This window comes from Mytilus galloprovincialis, chromosome 7 (assembly GCF_965363235.1).
Source record: "Mytilus galloprovincialis chromosome 7, xbMytGall1.hap1.1, whole genome shotgun sequence".
NCBI lineage: Eukaryota > Metazoa > Mollusca > Bivalvia > Mytilida > Mytilidae > Mytilus > Mytilus galloprovincialis.
This window is the reverse complement of record NC_134844.1, coordinates 94953932-94975614: the sequence shown is the minus strand read 5'-3', so window position 1 is coordinate 94975614 and position 21683 is coordinate 94953932. Positions and strand designations below refer to the sequence as shown.

General features: G+C 32.0%; 1 protein-coding gene across 1 annotated transcript in view; it reads left to right on the top strand.

Annotated features, from left to right (window-relative positions):
• LOC143084330 (uncharacterized) overlaps nucleotides 1-21683 on the top strand; it is a 167661-nt gene that overhangs the window by 75452 nt on the left and 70526 nt on the right. The window contains exons 5-8 of the mRNA XM_076260741.1: nucleotides 5484-5678; nucleotides 8040-8174; nucleotides 10173-10313; nucleotides 15318-15458. Of these exons, the coding sequence (XP_076116856.1) occupies nucleotides 5484-5678; nucleotides 8040-8174; nucleotides 10173-10313; nucleotides 15318-15458 (612 nt within the window). The remainder of the gene's footprint in view (nucleotides 1-5483; nucleotides 5679-8039; nucleotides 8175-10172; nucleotides 10314-15317; nucleotides 15459-21683) is intronic.

The following is a 21683-nucleotide window of genomic DNA, read 5'->3' as shown; positions in this document are numbered from 1 at the left end:
AGCTGATGTGTACGAATGCAAAATCACATTCTTATTTATGGTGGTCGTCGTCATACATTCCAAATCATTAGTTTTTGGCGAATCACAGGATCTGGACTGCCTTTTCTTTCAGCTCAGTAGTCACTGTTTCGGTACTGACATGATTTATAACATAATTTTCCGTTATAGAAATTGTTAAAAACTAAATTTCCAACTCCCTCACGCAAAGTTGACCTCAGATGGATTTGGCTATTCTTTAGTGGTCTTTTGGTCATATAGTAATACTTGTGATGAAATTCTCTTTATATGCCATATTCTTTACTTTTCAACCAAAATTTCAATAGGCGAGAGGTGGCGTTACAAATGAAATCATGAAAATAGGTCGAAAAAGACAGTCTTTGCGCGCAACCACAGGCCCACCAGCCCAGGCTGGTAAAATTTCTGTCAGGCCTATAAAAATCATCTCCTCAGGCCAATATAATCTAACTAAAATGTTCTTGAAATTCAGCTGCGGGCCTTTAGATTCAAAAGTCTATTGTGAAGACTGAAAGGGGAAACATTTCAAGAAACATGGACTAACATGGAGTCTATTCCTAGTTATTATTATTATTTTTAGGCCTTTCACATTTCCTGTGGAAAATAATTTTGATTTTATTCTGACTTTTTTTTCTTCCGCCACTTTTTGGTGTTGAGAATATTTTTTTGTTTCCCAAGATATCGAGAAGATTTTTGGCACATGATATCGATCAATAAAAACACTTTCACAGTTGTTGACCCTGTGTAACCGTACTCTTTCTCCTGTGAAAGTCATATCACTATACAATTTTTTCTTGTTCTTTCTACTCCTTTGCAACCGTAAAAGAAATCGACAAATTTAATTTTCAAAATTGCTCATTATATCCTCAGGATGCTCTGTTCAATTTTGACCCAAGCATTACGGAGACTCCATATGAGAGTTATTTATGTATTTCACATAGTGATATAAATGTAAATCGTGAACTGTAAAGTTATACAGACCCAGGGTATTTTGATTTTTTGTCCTTGGTCCACCAAAAGAAATGTTAAGGTCAAGATCAAAGTTAAAGGTAAAGGTCATGATCTAAATTTTAACTTTTGATTGTTTTCGCTTTTCCTCACAAACTGTAATAAATAATGACGGGAATTTTTACCAAATTGTTCGCTGTGACATGTTCTAGTTTTAAAACTTTGGTCGAAAGAGTGCCGTGCCTTTTGATAGGAGTTTTCTTCCCTGGAAAGTTTAAAATAAGTTGTATGGAAATATTAATCATTAACCATATATAGTACAGATAAAGGCAACAGTAGTATACCGCTGTTCGAAAGTCATAAATCGATTAAGAGAAAACAAATTGGAGACATAGACCTAGGGTATATTGATTTGAAACCCTTCATTTATTGCCCTGAAATTGAGGTCAATGTCAAATGAAAATTTGACTTTTTAAATTTTGATCTTTGCTATAACTTCATACTGGTTCTTGGTAAAGCCATATGATGATTTGCATTCGGTTTGGAAAAATATAACCTTGAAAAATGTCAACCGAAAGTGATCTTAAGTAAACTGGAAATTGCAATTCTTGCGATTCTCTCACGGAAAAGTACATAGAAACCATATATTTGTTTAATCGGCATGGATAAACCTATCATTTGAGACCGGACGTGACCTTCTGAAAATCGGAAGTAGCAAATTATCTCTCTTAATTTTGGCAAAGGTATATCGAAACCATATATTTTATTGGATCAGTGTGAATAAAGCTATTTTATTAGACCAGAAATGAAATGCTCTTAACCGGAAGTAGCAAATTATCTACCTTATTTCAGACAAAAAACATATAAATCATACATTTTTGAAATCAGTACATGAAACCTATGATTTAACCCCATTAGTAACTTAGAATAAACCGGAAGTAAATTCTTATCAATGATTTAAAAATTCAATGGTGATAAGACCTTCAATAGTTATCTGAACTAATGGCTTTTAATTCTTATATGATTTGCATATCTACAAATAATTGAATGTGATTTGTCCTTATTTAGGCTTGTGAGATAACCAATCAAGTAAACACATCAATAACCTCAAGGGAAAATGTGTTTAAATCTATAATATATCCCTACGCCAAAGGACATGGATATTTTATTCCCTTTTTACTTCCTGAAAATAGAAAATTCATTTCCATGATTTTTTTCTTCTCCGCATGCTTTTTCTAAATAAACATGACGTATAGGCGACACATCAATAACTAATGATTCATAGATGTATATGTTTTTTTCTTTTTTGATTTTACATCTGAATTAAGTTTGATAATAGAGTTGAAGCGTTAAATAAACCGTGCGTAACGTCACACAAGATAATTATATATAATCCGATGTTTAAGATGGATTTGACATGATTCTCAGAGGGGAATGTTTAAGTTTTGTTCAATATCATGTAGGATAGTCTCACCCAATAAAATATTGATGTAGCTATCAATATTAACATACAGTGGAATAATACAAAAAAGTTTTGACTATGATTCTAATTGTGAGGGAAATAGTGAAATGTATTTGAAGGCAGATGATATGACAAGGGTCCTAAGAAAGCAACGATATGACTGGCACAAGAGAGAAATTGTGTGAAAGTGTGTTGGTCATTGGTTTCACATTGGGTTTCTGCACATCGGACATATATGGGAATACTATCTGTATTCTGCAGCATTATGACAATGAGAAGATGTGGTATGATTGCCTATGACAACAAACCACCGGAGACCTAATAACGTGGATGTAAAAAGAATTTATTGTGCATACCGTATATAAAAATACATGAAGAGATGAAGTGTGATTGCCAATGAGAAAAATCCATACCGTATAGTCGGCTTATAAAAGGCCACGACATGACAAATATAAAATAATTCAATTGAGAAAACTTACTGCCTAACACATAACAAAACAATTAACGAAAAACAAATATGATAAACATGAACCAACGACAACAACAGAACTACAGGCTCCTGACCTGGGACAGGTACATAAAGAATGTTGCGGGGTTAAACATGTTTGTGAGCGCTCAACCCTTACCTAACCTAGGACAATGGTGTAGCAGCACAAACTATAAAAATCAGTTGAAAAAGGCTTAACTCATCAGATCAATACAAAGCATTAAAAACATCAAATATAAACATATACCGGACGTGGCAGGGTATTTATCCATCCCTCATCCTAAACAACAAAGGGGACACCAAGTACAGATCTGAGAGTACTTCCTGACTTGTGTAGAAAATGTTCGATTAAACCTGGTTTTATAGCTAGCTAAACCTCTCACTTGTATGACAGTCGCATTGAATTCCATTATATTGACAACAGTGTGTGAGCCAAAAAAAACCCAGACATAATAGGTCAAAACGTCAAAAATTGGAGTACAGCAGTCAACATTGTAATTTAATCTTAATCACTATGAAAAAAAATAACTGTTTCAACAAAGAAACACAAAATGGCATATAGACAAAGTACATAAGCAAAAATGAAAGACAAGATTTAAAATTGACCATAGCACAATAACACACTGGCGGGATGTATAAGTACCGATCCACGTCATGCGTATATTCAAAAAATGACAAGAACAAATAATTTGAAACTTTAACACGTAATTAATATAATTAACAACGTCAGTACCTAAAATCTATACTTGAAGACCATCAAGTAATATGTGTTAAGTTGATACGGAATATTTATCAACAAGGTCTTGGTATATTCCGATGAACTTTTTCAGAAAAAGGACGAGACGTTCTTTGACATAACATTGGCTCATCAGCTTTCTGCTCAGACACTGGTGACGTTTTATAAAGTCTGAGTATCAGCTGCAAGCTCTTGAATACCGAAAACTATTAGTATGATTTGAATTCATGGATAACTAAATCAATATTTATACCAATACACACAATATTCAAAGATCTAATTACAGTGTTGAATTGATAACCTGTTATAATTTTATTTAAAGGATTGAAAAGTTTACCCGGATCGTATATAAATTCCAGGGCTCGTTTAACAACATCACCGTAAAATTTAGGATGTGCTGTTCCGTCTGAAGTAAGTTTTTTACAGGTACAGCCAAACTTGCAAACCAAATCTTTGTGTCTATGAAAGAATTTAGTAAAGATTTTAAGTAAGTTGTGGTAACGAAATCCCTGACTTAATTATTTACCAGTAATACATAGATCATGTAGATTACGCTAATTGAAATCCGAAACGTCACTACAGACACGGTCATAACGAACGAGTTGGGATATATAAACACCGTAAGATGATGCCAGAGGAACATCACCGTCCATAAAATGAAAATTAATAATAGGGAAAGAAAAATTATCCCTTTTGTCGTAAATTTTTGTGTAGAGTTTCTGGTGTAAAACTGAAATATTTAAATCTTGGAAAGGAATGTATTGCTATTAATATTTGATTTATTTAAAGTAAGTTGCTGTAGGTAAATTTCGGCAGTATATTTAGAGAATTCTTGATTATTTAACGAAAAAAATAACATCAGGATAACTGTAAGTGTTGTTGAATTTATCAATTAAATGGAATTACTGAGTTTGGCCATAAACTGTGATTCATAACAGTACAGGAACAAGTCTGCTTTAAAGGGGCACAATTGGTGCCAAAGGGAATACCTACATTCTGTCGATGAAATTTTATTTATGTTGTGTCTTGTGTACTGTTGTTTATCTGTTGGTCAGTTTTTTTCCGACTTATGTCCCTTTGGTATCTTTCACCTCTTGTTTCCAGAGATTTTGTTTGTTTGAATAAGTGGTTTTTACAAAGTTTGATTAAACCCTTCCTAAAACAACATATTTTTTTTCAATGTGGTCATTCTTTAGAGATGCTTGTGGATCATGGTTATTTTATTAAAATGAATAATGGGAGTTCTGAAATAAATGTATGCAACGTTTCACTAAAATGTTTGTAATTTATATCAGTTTGAATTGATACGGGAATACCTTTCCCGTGCGTTTGAATAGACTTGTAGTTGACACTCTGGTCTGGACTTTTTATTCCCTTCTTAACAAGGTAACAGTCCGCAGGGAGAAATGTCACCCTACCAGAACACATTATTCTGACCCCGACGAGTCATTGCTATTATTCCGTAATGCCGCGTGATTAGTGGAAAAAAGCATCAGATACAAATTTCCTAGTCTTTGGTTTGCAACAGCCGCGAATCGAACTCGTGATCATAATCGTGTGGGAACGTGCTTAAGCTCTTCATGTTGTAATACGTGAAAAACTGGCTTACCGACCTGGTTTTTAGAAAAGCTTTTATTTTTAAGACTACATTTCAATTTACCCGAGGGGATCACTTATGTGGCAGCAATCAATTATTGCTTAGTCATTGTATATTTTGAATGCAGTTCAAAATGTTTGGTGATCTATTGACTTGAAGTTGTCTTTTTTAGTTTTCGCCATGTTGTTATATGTCCTTCTTTGAGGTGTTGTTTCTAATTAGCAACTTTCTTTTACAGGTCCGTTTAGATTAGTTACAGTCGAAGTCCTTTCCGGATCAAAAGTATTATTTTGTGACATTACTCCCGTGGAAAAACACGTTTACCGTATAGCAACTTGTGCTAGCAATGCAGTAGGAAAAGAAGTGAGGATTAGCACCGGCTACAGGTTTATTCTGTGTGAAGTAGATATTGATGGGACATTAGCCAATCCATGTAAGACAGATTTTATTTTGCCACATCTTTTTTTCTATTTCGAAGAAATCAGAAAGAGGAGACAATAAATAAATCCTTGAAAACCTTCTATTTCCTAAAGTAGCGAGTCGCTATAATAGATGTACCAAATACATTTTTATCAAATAATTTACTCTTCTATGTAGACATTTAAAAAAAAGACAAGTTCGATAAAATCATAAGACGGATTGTTAATTTTTCCCTCATCTTGTGAGCTATTCTTATCACCTGGCGTCCGTACTCCGTCGTCCGTCAACCGTTAACTTTTCAAAAATCTTCTCAGAAACTCCTTTGTGAATAAAATCTCAAAATAAGTCCGATGATCCCGCCTGCAAACTAACATGGCCACGGAGACTAAAAATGGAAATCCGAGACAATATGGAACTAGTGACTATTATTTTGAACGTTATAGTTACAGAAAATCTGACAGGGGAAATATTTATATTAAGAATGTCAAGATCTACATATTGTCTATTTTGACCGGAATTGTCAAACAACTCCGTATAATTATGAGTTATTGTTCTTTGATGACGATATTTATCATTGTTTGTAGTTTTTGACTTTTGTCTTAAAAACAATTATAGAAAGAGAAAAACGTAGGTAGCAGAAACTATCAACAAAAAAAAAAAGATTTACAGAAAGATCAACATGACAGAAATTGTCAACATATTTCTTATTTGGGCTTAATATTGCCCCTAAAGAACGATTTGTACCAAATTTAATGTTTTTGCCTATTATCTTGAAATCTTATAAAATATGATAGGTAGAGAGAATCTTTAACAACAAAAATTATCAGCAATCTATCAATCTATAAAAAAGCCCTAAATGGTCTGTCGACTCTGAACAGGAGTTTTCTCTTAATTGATGATTTTACTCATTTTTAAGATAAACTGTACACAGCAAAAACAAGGACTCCACATAAATCGTCCAACAATTGTTATTGTATAAGTTATTACCCTTAAATGACGATTTTAATCACTTTTTTTTTGTTTTGATCAAAAGAAAGAAACTGTAAAGGAAAAGAAATTTCAGTTATGAATTATATAATAGTCTATAATGTTGAACAGTGGCAATTGTTAAAGATGCGAATTGTTATTGATCAAGGTGAGCGATACACACTGTTTAGAGCCTCTAGTTATATGTATGTTTAGAAATGAAATGAAAACGACATTTCCGAGATAATGGCCGTTTTAACGTGGAGGTGAAGAAATTTGTTTCACGTGACATTTTTCTAGGCATCTGCCTGGCCTTGCGGTCATAAAAATTTCTAGTACGATAATTGTACTCAGACTCTGAAATCAACCAATCAAAACACTGGATTTGTTGTTTCGAGCACAGATTTTGAACTCCGAGTACTCAGTAAAGTTTAATGACCGAGAGCCCTGGTCTTTCTCATAGGTAATTCATAGGTGATTCAGAAAACGGGTTGTTTTTATCAAATTTCCACTTGTAATAATCGACCAATTTCCTACAGTCGACTCTCGTTGTCTCTAACTCGGTTGACTTGAAATTTCGGTTGAGTCGAAGTTTTCTCGAGGTCCCGAACTTTGTTTCATATAAATATAAATGTATTCTGACTCCTGATGAGTCGAAATTGGATGAGTCGAAATTCGGTTGACTCGAACTAAATTTACGGTCCCAAGGTTAACAAATGCATTCAAAATTCATTATTTATCTCAAACTAATACACTTCATGACCTTGGAGATTTAAATGAATGAAGAGTTAATCTGACAATACACGTATAATTAAATATTTGGTCACTTACCCGTTACCATATTATCGATTTATGAGATTCCTTTTCCACGAGTGTTGTACGTAAGATTATTTTGATCACTGTGATACATTGTTATAGTTCATGAAGAATTATTTAAAATGTTTAAAAACAATTAACCGTAATCATACACTAATGAGCTTGGTTGCGTATAAAGTAGGGATTAAAACTTCCAAACACATTCAAATTTGGCGCCGTTTAATGAAAAACAAAAAAAAAAAAAAAAAAATACCGATCTCCAGGGAAAATTCAAAACGGAAAAATAAATGATAAAGACAACAGTCAGGGAAATTAACTCTTTGAATTACTGCAGTTTTTGACAACACTTGTAATGAACATATATAAAAAAAGTTAGTTACACCGATCCTAATTCTTGCATTTCACGTTAAAAGTCGAACTGTTTCAGGCGTATTGCTATTACAGTTCTAAAAAATACCGAACGCTAAATGAAATGGTAGTTATCTCTTATTTTAAAGTTTTGAGAGCCCTACGCTTTAGCCTTCATTTTAGTGTTTTTAGTTGATTAACCAATGTTTGTGCAAATTTTTTTATCGAATATGTTTGTTGACAGATAAAGCAAACTGTTTGACGGACATTAAACCTGAAGAGTGTATCACTCCGCTGAATTGTTCGGTAGATGGTTTTTGTGATTGTGAATCGCCAGCAACCCAGTTTTACGCAAGAAAAAGTAACACTTGCATTGAAAGTAGGTATTTATAGTAAATGACTTGAGAGGTTGAGGGCCAAATGGCAGTTTATTGACCGGTCGGTCCATAACCTGTCATTTGTTCTGAAGTGGCATGAGCTATATGTTATGTTATTCTGAATATAACATTGTTCAAAAAGTTCTGCAAAGTTGATCAAACGCATTCATGTGTTTCAATATTATAACTACTGTTCAATGAAAAATCACAATAAAAATCTTAACGGCAATTGTTGTATGTTGAAACATAAGAAGAAATAAGAGAAATTCAAACATACTGATATAATTTGTGACTATAATATCTTTCTTGTCAATATTACTAAAATTAAATTTTGAATACTTTGTTTATGTTTTAAAATTAATGACGTTTGATATTACAACCAAATGCCTGCTGTCTGGGTCTATATATAATATATGACCTTGAGGATGGTCTAAAGTAAAATAGGAAAAACAGGCGTACCTATATGTGAGGCACGATACAACACTTTTTTCAAATATTGTTAGGGATGGGGAAAAGTGTAAAAACGATGGATTGTTTATTATGTTTGAAATACTCTTTTATTGCATGAACCCCGAGTACAACTCTGCTTAGAAAATAATCAATAAAATCCAACAAATGATAAAAAAAGGTTTGTGACTGTCTTTTTTTTAAACACGTTGTTTATGGATTAACGGATGCTCAAAAAATCAATAGATACCTCGGATAATAAGTTTCCGATGTAAATAAACTCATAGATATCAGGATTTAAACGGTACGCCAGAAGTACGTTTCGCCTACAAAACAATCATCAGTGACGCTCGAATAAAAAAATGTGAAAAATGCCAAAAAAGTACGAAGTTGAAGAGCATTTAGGAATCAAATTAAATACTATTCATTACATGGACAGTCATTACTGATAAAGCATATTATGTTATCCAAAATATCTTTTTTTTGGTATTTATCATAAACAATTCATATTTTTGGTGTTTCACGCTTTGTAGACATATATGTTCAACTATGTATGATATTACTATTCATGGAAAATTAATTCTACCATCTTTAGAAATAGGAACAAAAGCGAAGATCGTCGAGCTTTTCTCCTATTTTGTAGCGAGAATAAATACATTTTGACAATGTTCTTATATTGCTTTTATTCTACAATTTAACATTGACGCTTTGATAGAGAAGCAGGAAAATATATCTGTATATTATGCAATTCAAATAGATACTTATTTGTAGAGAGTTATTTGTTCCAAATATGGCTGATTGCAAGACAAATTGTATTCATTTATTGTGTACTGTATCGTTTGTTTAAATGAGTATCCAGAAAACACAAACCCTTAAAAATGTAAAGATGAAAGAAAAGCGTGCGTATTCAAAACTAAAAGCTTTTTTGATCATACATAATTTTGATTTTCGTGGTTTGTGAAGTGATCAGTTGACAATTGAGGTGTTTATACGTTCAAATATCTGATTTAAAATTAACAAAATAAATTAGATATGTCTTCTTTACAGTAAGAATTAATAAAAAAGAATGATTGTCCATAATACATATGAGTTACAGATAACAATGTAGACTTTACATAGATAAATTCAGCCGTATAAGAAAAGCAAAATGAGAATGTTAAATTTGATGTTTGCCTTTTTGTGCTACTTTGTTACATTTGTTGTTTATGTAGTGATATTAAGATGATAACACAATATTGACTGTTGTACCCCTATTTTTGACATTTTTACTCTTTGAGTATGTTTGTTTTGTTCATGCATCGTTGACAATGTAATGGAATTTGATGCGACTGTCATACAAGTGAGAGGTTTAGCTAGCTATAAAACCAGGTTAAATCCACCATTTTCTACATTAGAAAATGCCTGTACCAAGTCAGGAATATGACAGTTGTTATCCATTCGTTTGATGTGTTTGGACTTTTGATTTTGCCTTTTAATTTTTGATTTTCCTTTTTGAATTTTCCACGGAGTTCAGTATTTTTGTGTTTTTACTTTTTGCATATATCAATTATTAGGAAAAACATACAAGGAGAACTGCTCATTAATACCCGAAGATTCGACATGTTACAATAATATGGTTTGTGTTTCTGGTATTTGTGATTGTGAGATTCCCGCCATGCAGTATTACGATCCCTATGATACAAGTTGTAAAGCAAGTACGTATTCATGGTATATAATTGTAATCTCAATTTGAATAAAAAAACTAAGAAAACATTATATGGTATATAATTTATCTTTTTAATTTATGTCTGTATTGACTGTATCTAAAAATGGCTACTTCAGAAACATTTGTCGAAGGAAGAAAAACACATTAAATAAAACAGACGGTCGACTTATCACTTGGGTTCGAATCAAATACTAAAGATTCATTAGACGCAGTTTTGCACCACCGCAGAATCAAAAATTTACATCAAAGAAACTCCTTGAACAGGAATGATCTCACGTGTTCGTGAAGGATCATAGTTTCAGTGTAATTTGTGAAACCAACTTGTAACTTTTATTGAAATCAGAAACAGGTACTATTAGATTCAACCAAGATTTTGAGAGGGAAGACGGGAAAAGTGTTTTCACATGGCTGGTCATTCATTGTGTTTTTCACCTACAAGATCAGACGCAACAGTAGTTTATCGGTAGTAAAATCTCGTAAATCATTGCAAAAAAGATAAAAAATAAAACTGCAAATCCTTTAGCAACAATCAACGCGAGATCGGGTTCTCGTACCTTTGTATGCATACACCGTCTGCCAAAGGCATTTATTATTTGTTATCAACGTATTTCAAAGGAGATACCAGACGTGTGTCACATGAGTAATATTATTTATCAACCTATCCGGAGCACCTGGGATCATCATTTTTTAGTTTTTCTATTTTAAGTTTTGTGACTTTTGTTCATCTTTTCGTCGTTTTTATTACATGGCGTTGTCAGCTTGATTTCGACTAATGAGTTTGAATGTCCTATTGGTTATCTCCGCCTTTCTTTTTTAGTCTAGATATTTTCAATTGAGAGTATACTTAATCTTCATGTTCAAATTTTGATCTGCTATTTTTCTTCGTTCATAATTTTGATCCATGAAACCATGTTGCAAAATCTTTCATCAAAAGGGTAGATGCTTTATACAACACACAGGCTATAGATACAAGTTTAATTTGAAACATTTAGTTTTTGTATTAAAATTTAAATTGAGTATCACAACAGAGTTTTTACTGACAAAACACATGTTTAGATGTGTTTCAACTGACGAGGGACAATTTGAAGTGTTCTTACATGAACAAAATGAACAAAACGACAGGTGCCACCGTGCCACACGTGGAGCAGGATCTGCTTATCCTTCCGGAGCACATGGGATCACCTCTGGTTCTTGGTGGGGTTCGACTTGCTCAGTCTTTGATGTTCTATGTTGTGTTTTTTTGCACTTTTGTTTGCCTGTTTGTCTTTTTTGCATTTGTCGCTATGCATGCTATGGCGTTGTCACTTTATTTTCAACTTTGAATGTTTCTTTGGTATCTTTCACCTCTCTTTTCAATCAAAAGGTTCCAGAACGTTCATGAAATTAGTAAATGACTATTGGTCCAATTACATATCGTGACATTTTGACCTTTTCTTGATTCTTCTGGTAGGTGAAGATGCCTTAATGTCAGAGCACGCTTATACCTTGTCGACTCATCTGCTCTAAATCTTCTGAAGTTCTAGGTTTCCCCGCAGTTTTCTCACGTAGGTTTTGTCATGCCTTGACAGAGTAAAAAAAACGAGCATAGAAATGCTACTTCCAGCAGCAGCGGCGGCGTCATCAACAATTTGATAGTTTGTGATTAGGTCAGTTTATAGGGAACCAGTAGTGGTAGGTCAGTGATATTTTAAATTCAGTTGTATATATGCATTGGCACATCTCATTTCCATACAGATTATTTGGCCCTGCCCACTCAGTCATGGTCTATCTTTTGCTTAGTTAACATGAATTAATTTTCTTCATCACTTGGAACTCTTGGTTTAAAAACTTCCTTATGAGCAGCAACCGTCTACCAAGGAAATTATGATAGGAAACAAAAGCCCTGGAATATCGTATCAACTGGGAGATATATATTCCCTATGCAGGCGCTGCTAGAAGGTTGCTACATAGAAATGGAAAGTTCACAATTGGGAAGCTGAAATCATCTCTTTTGTCGTAAAGTTTTGTTTTGTTTTCAACCGACCATCATTGTCAATTTCTAGATGTAAGTCAAGGTATGAGGCAGACTTAACTGTGTCTGTTGTATCCTTTATATCAAGTTTGATTGGTTAGACCTAGTCACCAAATGTTTAATTATTTAGTGAGATAACATAGCGGAGAGTAAAGTTAAAGGATACTGCTAACTTCTTTTTTTTCTTCTGAAGAAGTTCCTGTATAGATAAAGTTAGCCTCATATTAATAAAGGGAAAAGTCGGCAAGAAGAGGAGAACAGTTGGTTCCCATGGGAATGCAGATTGCTTGTTGAAAAACACGTCGTCCAAGCGTAACAAATATGTTGCCAATCAAGAAATCAAGCATCTTGATAATGTCAGTTTCAGAGAATTTTTCGTTTGAATCAGATTTTTTTTTTACAAAGACTTGTATCTATTAAGACATTCTTTTTTATGAAACAAAGCATGACCAACTCTTTCAATTTGTCTTTTAGTTTGGAATGGGGAATACTTGTTTAAAGTGTAGAAAAGTCAAATGTTCTGATACTATTGCAAGATGAAAAAGTCTTAGATTGTGTGGACTCTGAAAGATCTTTGGAATTTCACATCTGATTCACGCAACCTCTAGAATAATAAGTAATTTCACAAAAACTTTGAAGCCCGGCTTTGATTGCTGGACATTATGTTGTTTAGGTATCCAATACAGTGAAGGAAGATCCAGTTCTTTATCTTTGGTTGAAACTCTAAAGGAACATAGAACGTATCTATGATTATCCAGGATTTCCTCCTTGGTATGTGTCGTGGGGGTATATGTTGAATTTCGAAGTGAATGGTCAATACCTAATTAATTTGTCAAGTAGTTTATGTGATGTGATTTACACACTAAAAAGATGTTGTTTGGGGCTTATCTGCGGGGACAAAACAACATATTGGTCATAGGTAGGACAGGTATTTTGCAACATTTGGGTCTTTAAAGATTAATGTAGCATTTGTGTTCTTAGACCCATTCAGTTTTTTTAATTCTGATTTGTATCAACGACATCACAGCCTTAATTCATGCGGCTCGGTACTTACACATCCCGCCATTGTGTTATTCAATGTGCTATGGTCATTTTTTGTATTCTTGTCTTTCATTTTTGCTTTTGTGCTTTGGCTGTATGCCATTTTGTTTTTCTTTGTTATCATATTTGTTTGTTTATATAGTGATAATGATAATAACACAATATGTGTACCCATATTTTTAAAATTTTACCTATTAATATGTCTGTTTGTTTTGCTCACACATTGTTGTCAATATAATGAAATTTTATGCGACTGTCATACAAGTGAGAGGTTTAGCTAGCTATAAAACCAGATTTAATACAACATTTTCTAAATAAGGGAACACTTTTCGCAGAGAAGTGTTATTTGCAAAGTTTAGGTCACCAGTAATAACGTGGCCAGCCAGATTACATATGAATGGGTAACTAGCATGGGTGCAATCAGGAGGTTTGGACTTGAAGTCATCAATATTGAGATCCTGCAACATGTGTTTGCAATAGAACATTTTAGTTGCAATTGGTTTGGTATAGGTATAAGAAATGATAAGTACAGACTGATCTTTAAAATAGGAAGGTATTTTCGAACTGATTTATGATGAAGGATAATGCACAAGTTGTCATTTAGTCTTCAGCGACATCGCGCCCATTAAACACTAGACTATAGTCGCCGTCAGCTGAAATTCGTAGCGGTTATCGGTAAAAATAATCTAAACTATCAATCGCGTTTACTCGAGATATAGTTTTTCACATTCCATTCAAAAATCGCATTTAGAAAAACCACTACTGACCTACCTTTTAAGTGATCGCACTGTCATAATCCTGACCTTCACATTTTCATAGACGATTTTGAATGGTGGAATCAGCCATTGTTTTTACCGGAAGTGTTTCCGTGGAGTTCAATTTCATAAAATTTGCATAAAGCGCGGGAAACCTTATCACATCAATGAAAGGAACATTTCAGGAAACTGCGTACAGTGACGAATGTCATATGTAAACAAATGATCCTCATAGAAACGAAGATGGCGGAATTACAATGGAAAATATTCTGGAAAAAGTGAAGGTCAGGATTATTACAGTGCGATCATTTAAAAGGTAGGTCAGTAGTGGTTTTTCTAAATGCGATTTTTGAATGGAATGTGAAAAACTATATCTCGAGTGAACGCGATTGATAGTTTAGATTATTTTTACCGATAACCGCTACGAATTTCAGCTGACGGCGACTATATAAGAAAATAATAAATATTATTATAGATATTTTGTTTTACAGTTTGAAAATATTTTCAATTCATAAAACATGTATATGAAAAGCTTGTGTGACAGTTATTACAAATGCTTTCGTTTCTTTAATCGAAGACAATCTGAAAATAATACAAATAAACTTTTTAAGCACACTAGAATGACTTATTGCGGTATCTTTAATTAATTTAAAATCATTAAATAGTTTTCTTCTGATTTCATAGACAAGTTTGAAGTATGATTTATATGATTCGGATCTATTCAGTTTAACAAAACACTCTGGATAATTGTATCTTTAAGGGGGTACCCAACACTTTGACTAAAATAGATTTGACTCTTTTAATTTTCATAAAATTTTGACAAAATATTTACTTTAAATATAATATAAATAAAATTTATCAAGAAATTTGAACCACTCATTTTACAGGAATAATTTCATTGGATATAGAGCAGTTTGAAAAAACTCTAATTTTTCTTTCTGATAGTATGTCTATAAAACATTCAACTGTTTTTTTAAAGAGTTAACTTTTTTTAGGTGTTCTGTACCCCTTTAAACCATTTGTAAACAATTTTAGGGGACATATTAGATATTACTTACCTGATGATATGATGTACTTAGTCTTATTAAAACTTTTGTCTAAAAGGTACCACAACGTTATTGTTCAAAATTAAAATGTATTACATATTATAACAAATTTGCATCATTTTTTTTATGTTGATTGTTAGAAAGAACATACAAAGAGAACTGTTCAACACTGCCTGAAGATTCGACATGTTTAAATGATATGATTTGTGCTGCTGGTATTTGTGGGTGTCCGATTCCCGACATGCAGTATCACGATCCCTATAATAAAAGTTGTAAAGCAAGTACGTATGAATGGTATATAATTGTAATCTAGACTAAATCCAAAAAAAAAATAGGCAACATTATGTGATATATAATTGATCATTTTATTTTATTTCTGTAACTCAGCAGGCTTATTGGAACGTCAGACGTGCGTTTCGTCTACATGAGAGTCATCAAAGGGGTTCGAATCAAATATTAAAGATTCGTTACTTCAAATTTGCATTACACATTGTAATAACTTATATTTCTCAGTTATTGGACAGAGGTCTTTCAAGTTCAAAAGATGAACTGGCAACCCCAGGGCAAAAACGAAAAATTGCGGAAAGACTGACTTCATTCTACAAAACACAACTTAGACAATACAAATCATCCAAAAAAACCGGGATAAGATCAGATGCTCCGGAAAGGTAAGCAGATCCTCTTGCACATGTAGCACCCGTCCCGATGCTATTGTAAGTAATAATTCAGTGATGCCACATTTGAAGAATTGCGGACAGGATTCAGGTTAAGACAGTTGGAACATATTCGTGGTCATATGTGACATATACATGTATGCGACATAACAGTTACCAAATTCGAAGGCGCCCGTAATATTTCGAAGGATGAGTTCTATTTAACCATTTGGAACGCTTGGTTTACTAGCTTCTTTGTTAGCAGCAACCCTTCATCAAGGAAAACATGATAGGACATGCATGCTCTGGGATATCGTATCAACTGGGAGATATATATTCAGATATGTAGGCGCTGCTGGAATGTTGTTACATAGAAATGGAAAGTTCACAATAGGGAAGCAAAATTAATCTCCTTTGGCATTCTTTTTTGTTCTTAACGGATCCTTATTGTCAATTTCTATATATAAATCAGGTATGATACCGACTTCATTAGATCTGTTGTAGCATTTATTTCAAATTCAATGGGATAAATAAGGTCAACTTCAACCCCTAACTTTGAATTATATATTGATAACTTCATCCATATAGCGGAACGTGAAGTTAACTGATAATGCTAGCTTATTTTCATTTTTCTTGAAAACCTTCAAAATAAAGTCTTATCACCTAGTAAAGAAATACGGAGTTAAATGATTTTCACTTAGTAAAGAAATAAGGAAGTAACGTATTACCACAAAGTAAAACAATAAGAAGTTAAAGTATTATTACAGAGTAAAAATATAAGGAGGTATAGTTATATCACTAGGTAAAGGAATAAGGAGGTGTAGTATTATCACAAAATAAAGAAATATGGAGGTCAAGTATTTTCACTTAGTAAAGAAACGAGGAGGTAAATTATTATCACAAAGTTAAGAAATAGGAGGTCAAGTATTATCACTTAGTAAAAAAATAAGGAGGTAAAGTATTATCACTTAGTAAAGAAATAAGGAGGTCAAGTATAACTACAAAGTAAAGAAATAAGGAGGTCAAGTGTATAATCACCAAGTAAAGAAATAGGAGGTCAAGTATTATCACAAAGTAAAGAAATAAGGAGGTCAAGTATTATCACTTAGTGAAGAAATAAGGAGGTAAAGTAGTATTACAAAGTAAAGAAATAGGAGGTCAAGTGTATTATCACAAAGTAAAGAAATAGGAGGTCAAGTATTATCACAAAGTAAAGAAATAAGGAGGTCAAGTATTACTACAAAGTAAAGAAATAGGAGGTCAAGTGTATTATCACAAAGTAAAGAAATAGGAGGTCAAGTATTATCACAAAGTAAAGAAATAAGGAGGTCAAGTATTATCACTTAGTGAAGACATAAGGAGGTAAAGTAGTATTACAAAGTAAAGAAATAAGAAAGTAAAGTCTTATCATTTAGTACAAAAATAAGGAGGTCAAGTGTATTATCACAAAGTAAAGAAATAGGAGGTCAAGTATTATCACAAAGTAAAGAAATAAGGAGGTCAAGTATTATCACTTAGTGAAGAAATAAATAGGTCAAGTATTATTACAAAGTAAAGAAATAAGAAAGTAAAGTCTCATCATTTAGTAAAAAAAATAAGGAGGTCAAGTGTATTATCACAAAGTAAAGAAATAGGAGGTCAAGTATTTTTACAAAGTAAAGAAATAAGAAAGTAAAGTCTTATCATTTAGTAAAGAAATAAGGAGGTAAAGTATAACTGCAAAGTAAAAAAAATAAGGAGTTAAAGTATCGTTTACTAAAGAATCAAGGTCAAGTATTATCACTAAGTAAAGACACAAGGAGGTAAAGTATTACCACAAAGTAAAGAAATAAGGAGGTCAAGTATAATCACTCAGTACAGAAATATGGAGGTAAAGTTTTATCACCTAGTAAAGAAATAAGGAGGTAAAGTATAATCACTTAGTAAAGAAATAAGGAGGTAAAGTATTATCACAAAGTAAAGAAATAAGGAGGTAAAGTATTATCGCAAAGTAAAGAAGTAAGGAGGTAAAGTGTTTCCAATTAGTAAAAAAATAAATAGGTCTAGTATTATTACAAAGTAAAGAAATAAGAAAGTGAAGTCTCATCATTTAGTAAAAAAAATAAGGAGGTCAAGTGTATTATCACAAAGTAAAGAAATAGGAGGTCAAGTATTTTCACTTAGTAAAGAAACGAGAAGGTAAATTATTATCACAAAGTTAAGAAATGTCAAGTAATATCACTTAGTAAAAAAATAAGGAGGTAAAGTATTATCACTTAGTAAAGAAATAAGGAGGTCAAGTATTACTACAAAGTAAAGAAATAGGAGGTCAAGTGTATAATCACAAAGTAAAGAAATAAGGAGGTCAAGTATTATCACTTAGTGAAGAAATAAGGAGGTCAAGTATTATCACTTAGTGAAGACATAAGGAGGTAAAGTAGTATTACAAAGTAAAGAAATAAGAAAGTAAAGTCTTATCATTTAGTACAAAAATAAGGAGGTAAAGTGTATTATCACAAAGTAAAGAAATAGGAGGTCAAGTATTATCACAAAGTAAAGAAATAAGGAGGTCAAGTATTACTACAAAGTAAAGAAATAGGAGGTCAAGTGTATTATCACAAAGTAAAGAAATAGGAGGTCAAGTATTATCACAAAGTAAAGAAATAAGGAGGTCAACTATTATCACTTAGTGAAGACATAAGGAGGTCAAGTATTTTTACAAAGTAAAGAAATAAGAAAGTAAAGTCTTATCATTTAGTACAAAAATAAGGAGGTCAAGTGTATTATCACAAAGTAAAGAAGTAGGAGGTCAAGTATTATCACAAAGTAAAGAAATAAGGAGGTCAACTATTATCACTTAGTGAAGACATAAGGAGGTCAAGTATTTTTACAAAGTAAAGAAATAAGAAAGTAAAGTCTTATCATTTAGTACAAAAATAAGGAGGTAAAGTGTATTATCACAAAGTAAAGAAATAGGAGGTCAAGTATTATCACAAAGTAAAGAAATAAGGAGGTCAACTATTATCACTTAGTGAAGAAATAAATAGGTCAAGTATTATTACAAAGTAAAGAAATAAGAGGTCAAGTATTATCACAAAGTAAAGAAATAAGGAGGTCAACTATTATCACTTAGTGAAGACATAAGGAGGTAAAGTAGTATTACAAAGTAAAGTCTTATCATTTAGTACAAAAATAAGGAGGTCAAGTGTATTATCACAAAGTAAAGAAATAGGAGGTCAAGTATTATCACAAAGTAAAGAAATAAGGAGGTCAAGTATTACTACAAAGTAAAGAAATAGGAGGTCAAGTGTATTATCACAAAGTAAAGAAATAGGAGGTCAAGTATTATCACAAAGTAAAGAAGTAAGGAGGTCAACTATTATCACTTAGTGAAGAAATAAATAGATCAAGTATTATTACAAAGTAAAGAAATAGGAGGTCAAGTATTATCACAAAGTAAAGAAATAAGGAGGTCAACTATTATCACTTAGTGAAGACATAAGGAGGTAAAGTAGCATTACAAAGTAAAGTCTTATCATTTAGTACAAAAATAAGGAGGTCAAGTGTATTATCACAAAGTAAAGAAATAGGAGGTCAAGTATTATCACAAAGTAAAGAAATAAGGAGGTCAAGTATGATCACTTAGTGAAGAAATAAATAGGTCAAGTATTATTACAAAGTAAAGAAATAGGAGGTCAAGTATTATCACAAAGTAAAGAAATAAGGAGGTCAAGTAGTATCACTTAGTGAAGAAATAAATAGGTCAAGTATTATTACAAAGTAAAGAAATAAGAAAGTAAAGTCTCATCATTTAGTAAAAAAAATAAGGAGGGCAAGTGTATTATCACAAAGTAAAGAAATAGGAGGTCAAGTATTTTTACAAAGTAAAGAAATAAGAAAGTAAAGTCTTATCATTTAGTAAAGAAATAAAGAGGTAAAGTATAACTGCAAAGTAAAAAAAATAAGGAGTTAAAGTATCGTTTACTAAAGAATCAAGGTCAAGTATTATCACTAAGTAAAGACACAAGGAGGTAAAGTATTACCACAAAGTAAAGAAATAAGGAGGTCAAGTATAATCACTCAGTAAAGAAATATGGAGGTAAAGTTTTATCACCTAGTAAAGAAATAAGGAGGTAAAGTATAATCACTTAGTAAAGAAATAAGGAGGTAAAGTATTATCACAAAGTAAAGAAATAAGGAGGTAAAGTATTATCGCAAAGTAAAGAAGTAAGGAGGTAAAGTGTTTCCAATTAGTAAAGAAATAAATAGGTCAAGTATTATTACAAAGTAAAGAAATAAGAAAGTAAAGTCTCATCATTTAGTAAAAAAATAAGGAGGTCAAGTGTATTATCACAAAGTAAAGAAATAGGAGGTCAAGTATTTTCACTTAGTAAAGAAACGAGGAGGTAAATTATTATCACAAAGTTAAGAAATAGGAGGTCAAGTATTATCACTTAGTAAAAAAATAAGGAGGTAAAGTATTATCACTTAGTAAAGAAATAAGGAGGTCAAGTATAACTACAAAGTAAAGAAATAAGGAGGTCAAGTGTATAATCACCAAGTAAAGAAATAGGAGGTCAAGTATTATCACAAAGTAAAGAAATAAGGAGGTCAAGTATTACTACAAAGTAAAGAAATAGGAGGTCAAGTGTATTATCACAAAGTAAAGAAATAGGAGGTCAAGTATTATCACAAAGTTAAGAAATAAGGAGGTCAAGTATTACTACAAAGTAAAGAAATAGGAGGTCAAGTGTATTATCACAAAAGAAAGAAATAGGAGGTCAAGTATTATCACAAAGTAAAGAAATAAGGAGGTCAAGTATTATCACTTAGTGAAGACATAAGGAGGTAAAGTAGTATTACAAAGTAAAGAAATAAGAAAGTAAAGTCTTATAATTTAGTACAAAAATAAGGAGGTCAAGTGTATTATCACAAAGTAAAGAAATAGGAGGTCAAGTATTATCACAAAGTAAAGAAATAAGGAGGTCAAGTATTATCACTTAGTGAAGAAATAAATAGGTCAAGTATTATTACAAAGTAAAGAAATAAGAAAGTAAAGTCTCATCATTTAGTAAAAAAAATAAGGAGGTCAAGTGTATTATCACAAAGTAAAGAAATAGGAGGTCAAGTATTTTTACAAAGTAAAGAAATAAGAAAGTCAAGTCTTATCATTTAGTAAAGATATAAGGAGGTAAAGTATAACTGCAAAGTAAAAAAAATAAGGAGTTAAAGTATCGTTTACTAAAGAATCAAGGTCAAGTATTATCACTAAGTAAAGACACAAGGAGGTAAAGTATTACCACAAAGTAAAGAAATAAGGAGGTCAAGTATAATCACTCAGTACAGAAATATGGAGGTAAAGTTTTATCACCTAGTAAAGAAATAAGGAGGTAAAGTATAATCACTTAGTAAAAAAATAAGGAGGTAAAGTATTATCACAAAGTAAAGAAATAAGGAGGTAAAGTATTATCGCAAAGTAAAGAAGTAAGGAGGTAAAGTGTTTCCAATTAGTAAAAAAATAAATAGGTCTAGTATTATTACAAAGTAAAGAAATAAGAAAGTAAAGTCTCATCATTTAGTAAAAAAAATAAGGAGGTCAAGTGTATTATCACAAAGTAAAGAAATAAGGAGGTCAAGTATTATCACTTAGTGAAGAAATAAATAGGTCAAGTATTATTACAAAGTAAAGAAATAAGAAAGTGAAGTCTCATCATTTAGTAAAAAAAATAAGGAGGTCAAGTGTATTATCACAAAGTAAAGAAATAAGGAGGTCAAGTATTATCACTTAGTGAAGAAATAAATAGGTCAAGTATTATTACAAAGTAAAGAAATAGGAGGTCAAGTATTATCACAAAGTAAAGAAATAAGGAGGTC